This window comes from Coloeus monedula (assembly GCF_965178545.1).
Source record: "Coloeus monedula genome assembly, chromosome: Z".
Classification (NCBI taxonomy): domain Eukaryota; kingdom Metazoa; phylum Chordata; class Aves; order Passeriformes; family Corvidae; genus Coloeus; species Coloeus monedula.
The window spans coordinates 181430-198252 of NC_138822.1; the positions used below are offsets into that span (position 1 = coordinate 181430).

At 48.0% G+C, this 16823-nt stretch overlaps 1 protein-coding gene across 10 annotated transcripts in view; it reads right to left on the reverse strand.

The window, feature by feature from the left end:
• PAX5 (paired box 5) overlaps window positions 1-16823 on the reverse strand; it is a gene marked incomplete at both ends in the record, with an annotated part of 130459 nt that overhangs the window by 25507 nt on the left and 88129 nt on the right. For 6 of the 10 annotated variants that reach the window (XM_082301076.1, XM_082301074.1, XM_082301071.1 and 3 more), the window contains one exon: window positions 4871-4972. The exons of the other annotated variants lie outside the window; for them this stretch is intronic. In XM_082301076.1, the coding sequence (XP_082157202.1) occupies window positions 4871-4972 (102 nt within the window). The remainder of the gene's footprint in view (window positions 1-4870; window positions 4973-16823) is intronic. 10 annotated transcript variants of the gene reach the window in all.

Below are 16823 nucleotides of genomic sequence, written 5' to 3' on the forward strand. Positions count from 1 at the left end.
CTTCTAACACAAGAACTGGAATAAGGATTTAAGCGAGTTATCATGGCTACTTGCATATGACCTTTGTCCAGCTCAGCTGCAGCATCATGACACAATGGCAAGGGCACACACATGCTGAAGGTGGACACAGGCATAGTTTGTCCAAACCCCTGTCTCAGCAATGAAACTGCTGCAAGCTCCTCTGCCCCAGCCCTGTCAGGACTCAAATGGGACACAGCTTCCGGGATGGGTTCCTTGGAGCAGGCAAACATATTGTAGCTCTCACACCACTCCTCATGTTTTCCCTCTGTCCCCGTGCTGAGGGCCACCATCTGCCCTACACATGGGAGAACACAGACCTTCCGATACATCTTGGAAGCAGACCCACGGACACAAATAGTCATCTGTGAAGAGAGACCTGAGCTGGTGCTGGAAATAGGCTGGTGGTTTGTGAAGCTATAAAGGATCAAGAAAAGACCCCAGTCAAGCAGCACTGGTCCCTGTCACCATGCCAGCTCCAGTCAGCAGGGCAGCATGAAGAAGGAGGGATAGTACTGGAGAGAAGGCCCAGCCTTCCAGAGGTAATATGGTAATGGTATGGTCTCTGCACCAGCCAACAGCTGCTTCAGAAGCTGTGCTTCCTTTCAAACTCTTCACCTCAGGAAAGGGCTCTGGGTCCCCCTCACAGGCCGTGGAATAGAAACCCTGCAAATACTGCATTTCCCAGTGTGCACGCAGCTTGCTTCTGCTGAGCTCCCAAAGCCAAGCGTAAGGCAGTAAAAGGAGCAGAGGAGGCAGAAGCTGCAAGCAGAAGACACCACCATCTCCATCCAAAGAAGCAAACAGCCCCAGGACCACCTCTTTGTAATGGAGCAAGCACAGCCAGGTGGCAGCAGGCATCACATTGTGAGTACATGATGGGGTGGAGAAGACGCAGTGTGCTCCTGCCTGCTCTTCCCCAGAGACTTTCCCCCAGAAAGGAAAGGCTGTTGGCAAAACACTACTCCGTGTTTCCAAAACGACAGCACGTTAGGGGCACAGTCACAATGTGAACAAATAGTAACAACAGTACCAAATTATGGGGGATAATTTCTGTATACAGCATCTCATTAACCTGTGGGATCCTGTGCCCTGAGATGATGCTGAGGCCACGAATCTAGTAGGAACCAACAGCGGATTAAAGCTTTAAACAGGTAACAAAAATATACAGAGCTGCACTAGAAAAAATGAACATTTACAAGCAATATAAAGTTTTATGCTTCAAGGCATCAGCCACCAGACAATGAGGGTTAAAGAGAAGTGTTCATGCTGTACCAGCTGCTTCAGGCGCTGCTATGTCCCCTTCCCCAGGTGAGGTTGGTGGCTGTTCCTGCGATCCTGTGGCTTCCCATGACATATACCAAATGATGAAGTCAATGTTGATGCCTGCTCCCAGCATGCAGGAATATTTACCAATGGTCACCAATCTCATGTAGGGTCTACCAGCCTTCCTCCTGTCATTCATAGTCTCCCAGAGGAAAAGGTGAGTCAGGCATGGGGCATGGAGCACAGGCAAACAGGATGCCAAGCCAGGGACTGGAAGAAGGTGCCACTGGGCTGCTGCAGGGTGAGACCATGGCCACAGGATGGGAGAGGAATGTGGAAAGTGACTTTTCCTAGTCCCGGCATAGACATTAGGATCTTCCCTATGACAGGAAAGATGTCTATAGGGCTCCCTCCAGCCTCAAAGTGGGATTCATGGCTCAGTCATTTAATGGTAAGTGGGGTCTAGAGCAAACCTGTCTCTTCTGCATGGACTGCTGGCACCACTGCTTTACAGAGAGGGGCCTGATCTCCCTCTGTTAACAGCTTCCTGACTCTATCTCTACTTACAGTATCAGGAAGAAGCATATGAATTTCAGCAGCACATTTCCATCAGTGCCTCAGTTGAAACATTGAGTCATGGAATGACCAGGCATTTCAGGATGGAAAGGTCTTCACGTGGTCTCAAAACCCTTGTCAGTGCAGGATCAGCAACATGTCCAGGGCAGAGTACTCAGGGCTTCATCCAATGTGGCCTTGAAAACCCTCAAGAATGGAGACTGAACAACCCCTCTGAGTAACCTCCTCCACCTCTGGGCCCATCTCTTTGGGGAGAAAGTTTGGACACTTTTGTCATACCCAGTTGCATCTTGCTTGTTTCAACTTCTGCCAATTATTTCTTTGTGCTGAGGTGGCCCAAACCAGTACTATTCCCACTGTGAGTCCATAAGTTTCAAGTGAAGGAGGGATAACTCCTTCCCTCCAGCTCCTGCCCAGGATGATGCTAACCATTCTCACCACCAGTGCACATGGCAGACTGATGCTCAGCTCCCAGTCTGCCTCATCCTTGGAGCCCCTCCAGGAACCAAACAGTCCTCAGCCCATTTTGTTGCAAAGTGCTCCTTTTCCTGGTGCAGGATCTTTTGGTTTGCCCTTGCTGGGTTTCATGCTCCTCCCCAGCCTGCCTATGGGCCTCCACATCGCTGTCATGCTCTGGAATCTACTGATGGCATCATACAGGTTGGGATCCTCTGAACACCTGATGAGCTGGGCTCTCTCCTAGTTGTGGATGAAGTTGTAAACCAAGAGAGACATTTAGCCATGCCCTGCAGTTCTATGCGTGGTACCAGCACCCAGGTGCAGTGTGGCATTAGCCACTACCTCTGAGCTTGACCACCCAGCCACTTGTTTTCCCATCTACCTACCCATCTGTCCCCACTGTGGCATTTCACTTGCGCCCTGTGACCTGTGCACTGTGGGTACTGGCAGCTCAGCACAGCTCAAACAGCTCCCCTCCAGTCACTTCTACAGGGTGACAGCCACCAAAAGGCAGGAGAGGCTTGCAGGGCCAGTGACCTGCAGAGGGAATGCATTCACGGGAGCCTCAAGCTATGGCAGCTCTCAGTCCCTAAAGCTCTGGACTGAAATCAAACCATGTGTTTGCTTGTTTAATTTCTTCAGAGAAAAGCATTTGAATAGTATATTCTCTGCCATGGCAGACATTCACAAGCCACATAAAAGTGAAAATTCACTGCTGATATGCAAGTCCCTTGTTTTGCAGAAAAGGAAGGAGATGTGAAATTTTGAGCATGTGTTTGAACACGTCATGGAGATGCAGCAGAGACAGGTTCCTGTGTACATCCTTGCATGTGGGAGAGATAAGGAAGGGCCTGGGGCTGGAGGAGGCAAAAGTGTTCTCCTGTTAGGATGAGCAGTAGCAGGGGGGCTGGAGAAGAGAGAAGGACAGAACATGAACCTGAATCCACACATCTTGCAAATGCAAGGGAGTGTGAAGGTCTGCCCTGCCCCATAAGCAAGCTACAGACCCCAGCAGGTGGGACAAACACCCACAGCATGGTTAAGGGCCAGGTTTACTCACATCAGCAGGGGCAATGGCAGTAGCAACAAGGATGCAACAAAACACTGCTTATGTGTTATCATGTATACATTTCTCCCATGTCTCTAAGCACTTAACTCACACAATTGCTTAATTACAAGCAGAAATTCATGGCTAATGATTAAAAATCTTATCAAGGAAGCACATTTCTAGCAAAGGCTCCAAAAACTAGAACAAGGCAGAGGCAGGTCGTGAGATGAATTCCTGAGACCTGGCAAAACAAACACATGTCTGTGCTCGGGCATGACAATTTGGCCATTTTGGAACAAGCAGGGATGTGCCAGTGGCACCAGACTGGGTCTGTCACCTGCCTTACTGTCAGCCCCTCAGAGACTGTGGTGCTTACCCTAGCAAGGCTCTAAGACTGGTCCTGCAAAGGACAGGAGTTAAAGAAGGATTGAGAAGGCATTTTGGATGCTAGTTAGCAAATTCTCACTTAAATGAGACGGAGAACCTACAGGAATTGTAGCTGACCTTCACACTAGCTGGAGCAGAAGGTTGTTATTAAAGGAACCAGTGAGAGGAACAGTGCAGTTATTCAATATAATGGGTCACACAAGCCTATATGTAGTTAAAAATAAAATCTATTACCTGTGAAAATCAGCTCAGATGACTCTACATCACCAAACCCCCCACTGTACCTCCTCTGGCTGAGCACCACTAAGACCCACATCATGCAGCTCTGCCAAGCCACCCTGGCAGCTGCTCCCAAAGAGCTGGTAACTCCCCAAAGAAGAGAGAAGTGCTGTGGCCCCACCTCTCCTTGCTGCCAGTACCCAGAAGTCACCATCCTACCCTGGATTGCATGCAGATCTGCAGCCAACAGCACTGGAGGGTGGCACCAGCAATGTGACATACCTGCAGAACCTGCTCTGCCCACCCCAGGCACCTGCGCAGCCCCCGATTCTGCTGCCACACAGGCAAGCAGTAGCCACCAGCTGGTTCACACCATCTGGCATTTCTGACTGCGAGGTTCCAAAATGGAAAGGATATTGCAGAAGTACAGTGTCCTGGGAGCAACTTGGTGTCCCCATAAGTCAGGTTTGCATGGAGGAGGATTGAGGTCAGGACATGTTCAGCTCCCAGGGCCAATGACCTCACTGCTGGGGCAGCACAGAGGGACAGTGTTGGGAGGAACCAGGTGAGTTAGAGCAAAGCCTGAGTCAGGTGAGTAGAGCCTGGCACAGCCCAACATGGAGAAATGTCAAGATTCCACAGAAGGGAGGCTGGGAGCTCCTTCAGCATTTCAGTGCCAGTGCTTTGCTCTGGCACTCTGCAAGCTGTGCCGCCTCCTGTGCTGGGGGAGCCTGGTCCTACTGCACTCAGGATCACTCCACACCTCCCCTACAGCACTGTGGCTTCTACCTCATGCTCACCTCAGCACAGAACATTCACAGCATGCAATGTTTCTCTCCTGAAATGCTACTTGTTTTCCTCTTATTTTTTCTTTCCCCCCCTACTCTGAAGACTCACCAGGCACCATTCCTGTCAGCGCTGGAGCGGAGTAGCTGCCCTGTCCGGCAGGAGGGACATGTGGAGGGTATCCTGGGAGAGTTGTACTTGCCAGCTCGCGACCTGAGGAATCAAACCAGCAAATCACCACGTGAGCATTGCGACGAGCAGACATGGTTTTACATCTCCCCAAGCACCCAGAACACAGCCATGCATTTGTCATCACTGCTCTGTGAGGACCAGCATGGGATTTCCAGCCTGGCAGGGAGGGCAGGCACAGTTTTGTTTTCTCTATAAGCTGCCACAAAGCTCCAATGAAGTGCGAGACTGGAAGGGGCAGAGCAGAGCTCTGCAGGGAGAGGAACACACCCGCCTGAACTCCAGATGCTCACCCCTATTCCCAAATTCCTCCAAAGCTTAGATTTCTAAAGTCAAAAGCAGTGAAATGGGAAATAACACAGATATTAATGACATTTCCCCAGAAAACTCCCTAGAAGATCACATGCACAGGCTGAGACTGTTTGAGATCTAAATATAATGCAGGGCATTTGTCTTATCTCTTATAAAAGCAGTAAAAAAAAAAAAAAAAAAAAAAAAAAGGAACAAACGCAAGACATTGAGACCTGAAGGTGGTTTAAAATACAGTTTGTCACAGTGCCAGAAAATGGTCAGATTTGCAGACACAACCTGATGCACTGCTCTTTCCTTAGGCCACAGAAACATGCGTTTTATTCAAGTACCCATAGGACATCCAGGAAAATAACCCCACAAAAGCAGGCAATGGGAAATCCTCCATTTCCCTCTGCCCCTGGACCAGGGGTCTGGGATACCTTCTCTTCCTTCACTCTCTCCCAGGCACAGCTCCTATCACCTTCGAGGACATTTCTTCTGCTGGCAGTGCAAAGACAGGAGGTCAGATAGTAATGGCTCACACAGTGCCACAGAAGTGTTTCCTCAGTCATGCCTGGACCCTGCTCCCATGTGGAAGTTCTGGGATAGTCACTGTCCCTTCAGGTTGCCACAGTGGGATTTTGGGTAAACCACCGTCAGCTGTGGCTACAAGAGATCCTCCAGAAGGAAAGGATGCTCCTGTGATCTCATCAGGCAGGATCCATCCCTCACCCCAGAGGAAATCCTGGAGCCCACTCATGGTCTTCTGGGCTCCCATGGCATCCTTGGGCAGAACACCTAGCCAAGGAGAAGTTGCTTTGAAGACACACACAGGTGCCTGGTAGCATTGACCCTGCAACACCATGGCTGGGTCAGCAGCTGGATGTAGGCACTGCAATCCCCTCCCTGTGACAGCATCACACACACTACTCAGGCGCTACCTTAGTTCATGGATCTGCCCCTTCGACCCACATCCCTGGCTCTGCCAGCACCTCTGCCAGCCTGCCAAGAGGCTCCTCCAAGGCCAGGGGGAAATGAGGGGTCCATCAGATCCAAACCATAGCTCAGAGGCAGTGGCCCTGCGTGAGAGCTTTGCTCTGAAAAGCTGAGTGTGCACCTCAGTTAAGAGGAAGGGACTCTGGGCTGCATGGAGCACCTGGCCCAAAGAATAAGCTTCTGCTCTTCCAGTCTCTACAGAACAGGAACAACTCTGGCTCCAGTCAGCTCCAAGATCCTGTTGGCCCAAGACAGCTCATTAGCAAAAATCAGGATCCTTCCTTAAAAAGTAGCATGTTGGATCAGCAAAAGTTATGTGACTTCGTTGATTTTAGCACCACTGACAAAAAAATGCACAGATTCTGGTTTTTTCTCAATGTTTTCTGTACGCAATTGTTTTAAGACTGAACTTTTTTCAGGTGTCTAGAGCTTGGAGATTGAATGTGAACATTTGTCCAAAAGCCAAACCCATTTGTTTAAATTTTTTTTTGCTTGACAGAGATTTTGAGCCCCAATTTCATTTTTAACTGATCTAAAAATAAAAGTTTAAAATCTTCCTTTTTTCAATATCTTTAAAGAAATGAGACTTCCTCTTATGAGACAAGAGACAGGTATGTAAGTTATTGCAAATTGTGGCTCACAGTCTCTGGGTCATGGCCACAAAGGCTGCCTCCCCCTACCCTCAGATAAAGGGGTACATGCCAAAACTCTAGCATCACTGCAGTGATCTCTTAGCACATGCCCCACTTTCTTCAGCACTCAGTATCTGCAAATCAGGATGCAAACTGCTCCTCTCAGGCCCTTCCTAGAGAATATTTATGGTGCATTCACATCCTAAAAGAATTTAAGGTTCAAAACAATTGATTAATTTGCTCTCCAGTTCTAGGGAGAAGTCACATCCCTTATGGAAGGGCATAATGAATTCTAATTATTCAGTGCAGGCAGAAAATGGTTATTTTAGATTAAAATGTTCTCCCCTCATCACTGCCCTGCTTCCTTCTCTCCCACACAAAATTAAACACTGATTATGTCATCTCTACAGTCTGGAGAATACAAAAGTATCTGTGGTCTACATAAAGTCAGTCACAGAGGCTAAATTTACCCCCAGTGCTGGCAGGGACTCAGCTAAAGGCTGTCCCTAATGCAGACAAACATTTCACAGCCTGACTACTGCCATCTAGGAGCCCTCTAGAGACCCAGGAGGGAAACCAGGACTCTTCTCTTCCTTGGTTGTAAAGTGTCACCACAGAACGGCACAACACATCATGTCCCAAAGGTGCCTTGATCTGTGGGCAAGCTCCTCCTCCCAAACTGCCCCACACTGACTACTCCCCACTCCTCACTTTCCATAGCTATTATAAAAACCTTGACATTTACTTGTGTATTTTGAAATAGTACAAATTTTTCACTTTCTCCAAAGCCACTGACACACCCAGAATGATTAGGATTATTGTCAAGGCCACTGAGCAATGTAACCACCACTAAGAACAGCATGATGAGTATGATCTCTGCTCCTCAGTGAATTAAGAAAACATCACCCATGATCTATTGCACAGGTTTGGGCTGGTTTCCATTACATCCCATTTCCAAATGAAATGTTCTATCATCTGTCAACAAGTCTTCCTAGTAGGGTCCCCACAGCTAAGTCTCAGGCAGGGCCTGAGAGGAGGCTGAGGGGGCTGGCCAAAGGTGACCAAGGGCATAGCTGCAAGTGCTGCAATCCCACCTCATCCTCTCAATTACATCCACTGTGCTTTCACCAAAAAAGAAAGACTAGAGCATCCCATTCTCTATGAGATTTCCCCCCCATGCTGGCAAGCTTCAATTGCACTAAAAGAATTGATTTAAGAGAAAAACACTTACCCACCTGGTACTAAAGAGAGGCTGAAAAGCAGCCTCTGCTCCAGGGTGTTGCTGCCTTAGTCATACAGGCAACGCACTCAAGAGGAAACGAACATCTACATTTTAGCAGTGGGTGACACAGACATAGGGACCAAGGTCCTTCAAGACGTATTTTTTCCTGAATGTCTCTGTCCTGTACTTTTGGAAGGTTATTTTAGACACCTAAAGTTAGAGATGGGAAAGAAGCAACTGTGGGCAGAACTGCCTCCTTGCCTTGCTGGGCTGGTATTGTGCAAGATAGAGCAGCTCAGCTGCCAGCTGCAGCCTACAGAGAAGCTCAGCTAAAGCAGAGCCTAGCAGGATTTTCCAAGGTGACCAACAATCTCTTTCCTACAACCTCTGCCAACAGTTTTAAGGTCCAAGTACCAAAATATCTTTCTGAGTCTTGCCTACAGTGGCCTCCCCACGGAGAGGCTGATAGCCCCAGCAGCATCGGTACTTTCAGTGATATCTGCTGACCTGAAACTGGCACACCTCCATGATAGAAGGCGCACACAGCAGCTCTAGTGCCCATTCAGCCTGGACCCTGCCATCTTCTTCACCCTATCACCTCCTCCAGACTGCTTCACCAGGCTTCTTCAGGTTCCTGCAAGGCAACGCTCACCCATCACTCATCTGATTTCCAGAGGGAAAATGTCTTAGGGGGAGCACCAGTGTTGTCATTGTGGGGAGTGGAGCAAACACCTCTGCTACAGATGCCCCTGTACATGTCAAAGGCTCTGCACGCAGATGACAGTCAATAAATGCCCATCCCTCCACTCACCAGGAGCTGGCAACACTCACAATGAAAGCAAATTATCATTTTGCAAAAAAAAAAAATGTAAATAAGTAATATTCTTCCTTAAAACAAATTCTGCCACCAGCTACAGGAGAGCTTAGCAGCAACCTCTGCACAGATGAGGCAAGCAGAGCTTGGGCATCAGCAAATGTCCCCGCTGCAGGACAAAATGGCTGGGGCAGAGAGCAGCCTGTGGCAGCGAAGGACTCTCCTGTCTCCAAACCATGGTGAAAAAAAAAAGAGGAAGCAGTTTAGAACCATTCCTCAGTTCACCTACCTTTTTTTAAAAAAAAATCAAAAAGCGGCAAAGAGCATTTCCAAGTGTGTCTTTGTAGACTACTGTGTGTAAACGTGAATCCAATTAACTTCAAATTTAACTACTAATGAAATTATCTCATTTGGCTATCAGCTCAGCTCTCATCCATGGCAGTAATTAACCACTGGGGGTTGTCACTCCCAGACACATGACACAAGGACTCCCCCAAGCTCAGGTGCTTCAAACCCGTACAGAATTCATTACCCTGACAGTGTGAAAACCCTTCACTTTCAATACCACAGGGCACCAACACATTTTTTCCCTTTATCTAACAGATTGTCAGTAACAGTATGAAAGAAATGAGCCCACTGGACACGTCATTAATTACAGCAAAGGATATACATCAGAAAATGTAGGGGGTTCAGGTGGTGGAAGGGGGCTCACAGAGCCCCTTTGCCACTGTCTCAGAACCATCAGCAGGGCTGGTGATTTTCCTCTCTGAGATGCACCATGGTCTGCAGCGAGGGAAGCTGGGCCTTTGCCCCCCGCCCCATGCTCACAGCAGATGTGTGATTGCCACTGGCTCAGGAGCATGGTCAAGAATGAGGCAGTACTCTGGGTTAATGGGGTAATGCCACCTCTTCAGAGTCAGAGGTTCAAAACCAATAGGTCAGCGTTATTGGGAAAGCCAGTCTGGCGGTGCCAGTGAATCCTTCTGCATTCCCACTCTCCTTGCAGTTATCACAAGACATCAGCCCATCTAAAATGGCCACCCAAGGTAGCACACACCCCTGTCTGCAATTACACAAAGTACCACCCACACACACTGCTCCACCCAGCAGAGACCAGCACTGCCCTAGGCTCTACCTCAGGCATCAACACCCTGTCCATCCCTGCCCAAACCAGATCCCCCACAGACCTGTCCACCAGCACAGACCAGAGCCCTCCCCCCAGATACACACAGAGCCTGCTGCCTCACCTGACTCTTCATGTCTTTACAGAAAACAATTTTTAAAAATGCAGGTTTGCACTTGGCAAAGTGGAGATGAAAAGATGCTGCCATACCAGCCCATAGAGTTGTGCAATGAGCTGGGCAGTGCCATTGCATTCAGACTGGGGTTCTACCCAGCAGCCTCAGCATGCAAGGAATCCTTATGCTGGTTTCATGCAGGGATGCCACGTAGCAGCTGCAGCAGGGCACCAGCAGAATTAATAAACCACTTCCAAAAGGCCTCCCAGATGAAAGAACTTGGCTTTAGACTGTGCTGTCTTCAAAACAACCTTGCATAGTCTCTAAGACTCCATATTGCGATGGGAGGAGGATGGCACCCCCTCTGTGGTTGTGTTCCTGGTCCTGTCACATGGCACCTCCTTCATGAGGTGCCTGCAAATGTCAGTGGCAGAGGAAGGGACCTGGACTGATACTGTTATGCTGCCAGGACCCCAGAAGACTGCTGGCCCTAGGAGCCTGCACATGTTGCTCTCTCTTTGGTGGGCTTTTGCAGCTGTCCTGCCATGCCAGGCACTTGCTACCCCAGCTATGAAGAAGCTGTGGTGCCTTACAGGAAGCAATGCCGTTGCTTAACACTGCAAAAAAAAAGTAATTGGCAGAGACGCTTTCTGGCAGCCACTTCATCTCTGAGCAGCAAGCCCAAATTTCTAGCCTATTTCAGGTAAATTGGTTACCAGCACTGACTTTTATTCTGAAAAATCTGGTTCCCACTTATAAAAGCTCTTTTTCTTCTGCCCAGTGAAGAACTTGATCATGCTAAGCTGGTTGTTTCAACTCTTATCCCAAAGAAAATATTTTGGTCAAATGCACAACTCTGTTATCAGAAAAAGGACCTGAAGAGTTCCATCAATTGGCTCTTGCTCCCTTTGCCACCTGGGGACATGTGCGTATCACCCAGGGTGTGCCCACGGCAGCAGCATGGGGCAGTGGAGTACCCAAACAAGAGACATGTCCTAAAAAAGCTATCTGGTTCTATCACATACAAAATACTGCTCCACAGTAGCAGCTAAATCATTACTGCCTTGGGTCCAAAGCCACTGAGCACATACCCCAACATTCAGTCCTGCCCAAAAGTGGCTCAGACTCTGTATCCCGTGGGTGCCTGCAGTATGGCATTTCATGCCCTCCCACTGGGAAAGAAGATGTCACCAGCACAGGACTCCAACACACTGAATTGCTGCTGTTAATGAATAACTCCCCTCCTGTGCTCATCTTGCTTTATTTGTGGACATCAAACCAGTGCGGTGTGCTTACTGTGATGAGTTACCTCTCCTGCACCTAATTAGAGGCAGATAAAACAGTGGTAACATACAGATCACCTGTAATGATTTTGCTGACTCGATTATTCTTCTGACAATTAGCTCTGGCTGCCAAAGCCTCACAGGAATGTCAAAGTCTACTTCCTACAAAGCAGGTAATGTCACAGGTATGACCATGAAATCAATAATGAGGCACAGCTCTTGCAGAGGGCATTCAGGTCAGATGGAACAGCCCTTAAATTAAACATTGATAAGCAGAACACAATTATCCATCATGTTTAAGTGCCTGCGTGAAATTAGCAGCCAGGGAATGGGAGCAGTGGGGGAAAGATTAGTGGAGGAGGTATTGAAATGCACAGTGTCCACTGTGACTGGGGCTGCAAGGGCTCATGACAGTGGCACTGTAATCTGCTATCAGAGCCATAAAATTCAGATTAAGCACACTGCACTGAAACAGGGGCTGCAGATGTGGGTCTGTTTTTATCGTCATCTGCAAAGCAGCAGCAGATGTCTAGAGGAGTCCAAAGCTGCCTTTCATAGCAGGTATCTCTGCTACTCTTTCCATTGACCCAATTAACACTTTTAAAAGAGAGTCAGGGCAGGTAAAAGAGAAAAGAAGGAAGAACGGTGCTTTCTGTCAGAGCAACAATGCAGTGAGGAAGTACAGATGAATACCCAGTATGTTTTCCCCATGATTCCTAAGAAAGAGCCCTGGAGCTACAGAGTGCTCTGCCCTCAGTCCCATCTCCTCTGGACAGTTATTTCTTGTGCTGCTGCGTAAAACTCCTGTCCCTTCTTCTGTGCAGCCACAGAGCTCTTGCACTCGATAAAAAAATTCAATATTCCAGCTTGTCACATATTTTTAGGGTTGCTAGGATGAGAAAGTTTTGTCTGCAGATCTGAGCTGAGCTGCACCATCATCCACCTTGATCTTCAAAGTCCTCCCGGTTCTCTTGTCCCTCCTATAACACATGCAAGGTTAGAATTCCATGGGTTGACCCCTTCATTCAACGCACACACTCACAATGTATTGGAGGGGACATCTGTGTGGAGAATAGGGAAAAATACCCCAGGCAGACAACATCTTTTCAAGAACTCACCCCTTCCCTAATTCTTGTAGGCCAACAACTAGCCACACACTAAAATGCATCAGCATAATTTAGCCTTTCCCTGGCTCATGATAAATGACATCTTCAGGCCTTTCAAGGTCTCTCGCTGAGCCCAGTGTGGGGCTAGCAGGCCCACCAGTGTTTGGGGCAGGGCAAGGCATGGCCTGGGTCTCAGGTGCTCACAGCTCCGTGTGTGGAGGGATGTGGGGAAGTGTGGGGATGCATGGCAGAACAATGGAGACAATCCTACCACATTACATGAGCACACCACCACAACTTCATCTATGACACTTCATCTATCAAGGGGACACCAAGAGGAAGGGAGGGCAGATGGAGGTGAGTGCGAGGATGATGAGATCTTGTGGGAGGACATGTAGTGGTCTGGATCCATTGAATCCCTTTTGCGGGACACTTCCCCTCCCACACCTGCCTGAAGAACAGCAGAGGAGCAGCAGGTTGCAAGCAGCATGGGGCATCCTGCAGCAGCGGCAGTGGCACCCCGCAGAAGGGGTTCTTTGGGGGAAGCTGGGTCTGCCTGGCACAGCCTCCCAATCCCACACAGGTACCTGTCCCTGCACAGTCCCTTCCCAAACGAGGGGACAAACAGACACACAGTGAGAAGGAGGTGGCAGACCACAGACATCATGTCATGTTTGCCTTTGTGCCAGTGCCAGCCAAGATCTTTCATAATGAAGCCTTGACCCTAATAGACAGAAATGCCGCAAACCTGAACTGTGTAAACCTGGAGTTTATGCAAGCAGAGAGCTGTTCATTAGGGCATTTTAACTCCAATAAGTTAATGGGTGTGTATGGAAAAAGGTCTGAAGATGCTAGAACATTTGACTTTCCTTCTCAAAAAAAGGTTAAATCTCATTTTCAAGTTTAGAATAATTTTGCTATGTAAAATTTAAGATACTAAGGACAGGTACAAAAAGTGTCCCAAATAAAACCAAGAAGTGCACACTGCTCTGGGCTGGTTTTACCTTATTTAGTACTTTCTGTTGCTAAACTTTCTTCAGATCTGGAGTTTTTTAAGGAGGTATTTAGTTTGTTTATTTGTCATGGGTTTGCTTTTGTTGGTTTCTTTTTAATATTAAATAGACCTGAACAAAGTAAAAATCTCAAATATTTTCACAGCTGTTGGATCTGCAGGGTCCTTCCACAGCCAAAAGGGAGGATGGACCTTGCATGTGCTCAGCAGGGACCCACAGAAAGGGCTACAGGGGCACAAGGACCCAACAGCCCAAGCTTGGATAAACCTCCAGTGGCTCCTGGTCCAAGGGTCAGTTCCTCCACCAGCGTGGAGGAGAAGCACCTCCTTAGATACTAAGTTTCAGGAGCAGGGGAAGGCAGCTCATTCTGGCCCTGGCAGGATGGGATCTTCTGGTGGTTAAGATCTCAAAGATGAGACTCTGGTTACATAAAACTGAAACTGATGGAGGTATTCAACTGGGTTTCAGGTCTGGTCCAACTTTCACTGGAAAACTGTCTGAAACTGGCTCTTCTCCCCCTTCTTGTTTCCATGGCTCACTGTGCAAGGCTGGAAGAGGCAAAATTGCAGACAATTAACATGTGGGAACTGCTAAAGTAGCATAAGTGAACCATAAGGGAGCTTCCAGAGGTCCTGGAAAAGAAATGGAGCAGGGAATGCAGACTGGAAGCATGGATACACAAAGGGGTGCACAGGAGGAAGACACACATGGGCTTGTCCTCCTGTTCTGGTCATACCACTGGTGCCAACTATACTAATCTGCAGTTCTCAATGTTTCAAAAGGGATTCATTGCACACCAAATGCTCTCCTCAGCAATTTGCATTAGTTTGGAAATGACATCAAGTGCTGCCTACAAAGGCAAAAAACCCCATGTGTCTACTTATCTGAGAGATCAGTTAGCCCCCTCCTGTCAAACTGACATGTTTAAAGAGGAGACAAAAGAAATCGCACGTAAAAATAATGGGCTTACCTTCATGGCAGATCTTAGCCTAGAAAATGTTGTTTTTTGGTCAAGTGCCATTCATCATGCAGTGTAACTCACAAGCAGCAATTAAATAAAACTTTCAAATAGAAATAATAAAACCAACTTTAAAGTGTTCAGAACTAAATAAATGCAAAAGAAACCAATATCAAAAGCCAAAATATAAAATAACAATTCCAAAACAAAACACCTCTTCCTGCTAAAATGTAGAAAGTGCTAGTTTGGCTGGTTTTCTGCTGTTGAGTAACATGCTTCTGCATTTCCTATCACTTCACATCTTAGGTCTGAATAGCCTTACACACCTCACAACCACTGCCAAATTACAGATGGGGTTTTTTCATCGCATTATTTCTAAAATATACTCTAGCCAGCACGCTACATGCAATGAATGAAAGAAATAGGAGAATTAAACCACGCAATGAAACAGCTTTCTGACGAATAAAGCTATGGAAATTTTAGGCTCCATTTACTCCTCAATCTAATTTTGCCCTCCAATGCACATTATGTCTGAAATGGGATCTCATGTGGTTTGATCAGTGCTCTTAACGCATGCAGAAGCAACATATTCCCTTTATTGTTGTTTTCCTTCTGCAGCACAGCAATACTTCTAATAAGAGCAGCACAGCAGGCTTGGTGAGACTGTCTCCACAGTAATCACTGTGCTGCTGGAAAGATGTAGGATGACCAAGAGGATCAGCAGCTGAAAAGTTTGTGGTCTGGGGGATCCCTGTTCCTGTAAATGCACAGCTAGAGGCTAAACACCCCACAAAAATCATGAGGGAGACTGAGTTATCAAGAGATGTTTAAATAAAACATTTTCCCTTTTCTTCTTTTCCACTGTTTGGATTTTTGCAAATGCCCAGAAGGTGTTTTCTAGCTTCTCTTTGCAATCAAGAAGACTAGAAGGAAACTACCATCAGTTTGTGAAGAACTACAAACCCCTCTCACTGTAACAGGACTCCAAACAACACCTTGGAGCTACAAGGAAAAAACCAAGCAGTAGGAGCTGTAGCATGAAAAGTAGCATTGTTAGCATTTTACTGTGGTGGCATGGATGCTCCCAAAAACTAATGGATATGAATAGGGAGAGGTGGCTGGCCTCTAAACTTTGCCTCATCAAGAAATGGAAATCCAGACTGTTTCCAACCCCACATATTCAGCCCATTTAACAGACATTTAACAGTTATGAAAAGGGACACACCAGCCCTGAGGAATGGTCCTGCACATTCCTGGGATCCACAGCCTTGGCTCAGGCTGGTAGCTGCCCTGGGAACACAGATGCTTCTCCCAAAGGAGAGCATCCTTCAGCAGGGCTCTGATCTTCAGGATTCATTCTGTAGACCTGGCTAATAGACCTTGCTGTCCATAGACAACTCAGAGGGCCCATACCAGTCCGTGCAGTCACCTCTGGGACCTTCCCAGGCATTGAGGAAGTGTGTGAGGAAAAGCACAGAGATGGCCTCTGAACCACCATCTGCCACCAAGGCCACTTCATGAAGGGCATCTGAGAGTGCTGATGACCTGATACCCCAACCACCATGAGTGGGGCTGCCACTACCTGGGGTATGCTGTGATGTGACACGAACTGCAGGAAAAGACCCTGCTGGTTCGGATGTTGCTCCAGAGCATCTGTATGACTGTGATATGATATATGATCATAGCATAGCATAGCATAGCATAGCATAGCATAGCATAGCATAGCATAGCATATCAGGAGGGGCAGGGCAGCCCACCTCCTCCTCCCAGCCTGGCAGCTGGGGTGACACTGCCCCCAGGTCTGAGAACTACACAGGGTGGCCTGGGAAGGGTACTAGAATCCAGGGCAAGCCTTCAGGCTGCCAAGCCCCAAGTCGCTGCCATGTCCTGGTGGGGTGGGATAAGATGATCGCCAGCTTCGTGACCCCTAGCCGTGTGTGGGAAAGCAGGTAAGCTGATCAAGCCAAGAAACCAGGCAAGAGGGGAGAACATGTATTTCCAGGTATCTTGCAAAGGAATGGCAGTGACATACAGAGGGCTTTTGGGAGCAGCAAGAGCAGGAAGACAAGCCCAGGCACCATGCAAACCTGCCTCTGCGGGAATCCCTTTGGTCCCAAGCCAGACCTTTGCACCTCTCACCCTCACCCAACAACTTACAATGCTTCGGCAGATCATGTCACTACTCAGGGCCATGGCATGTCCAGCCAGGCTCAGTGCAGTACTGCTGTGCTAGGGGCTGCCAATACTCAGCCAGATGCCAGGCGACCCACGGCTTCAGTATGCTACCTGCTCGCATGCAGACAGACACCCACCCACGCAGGA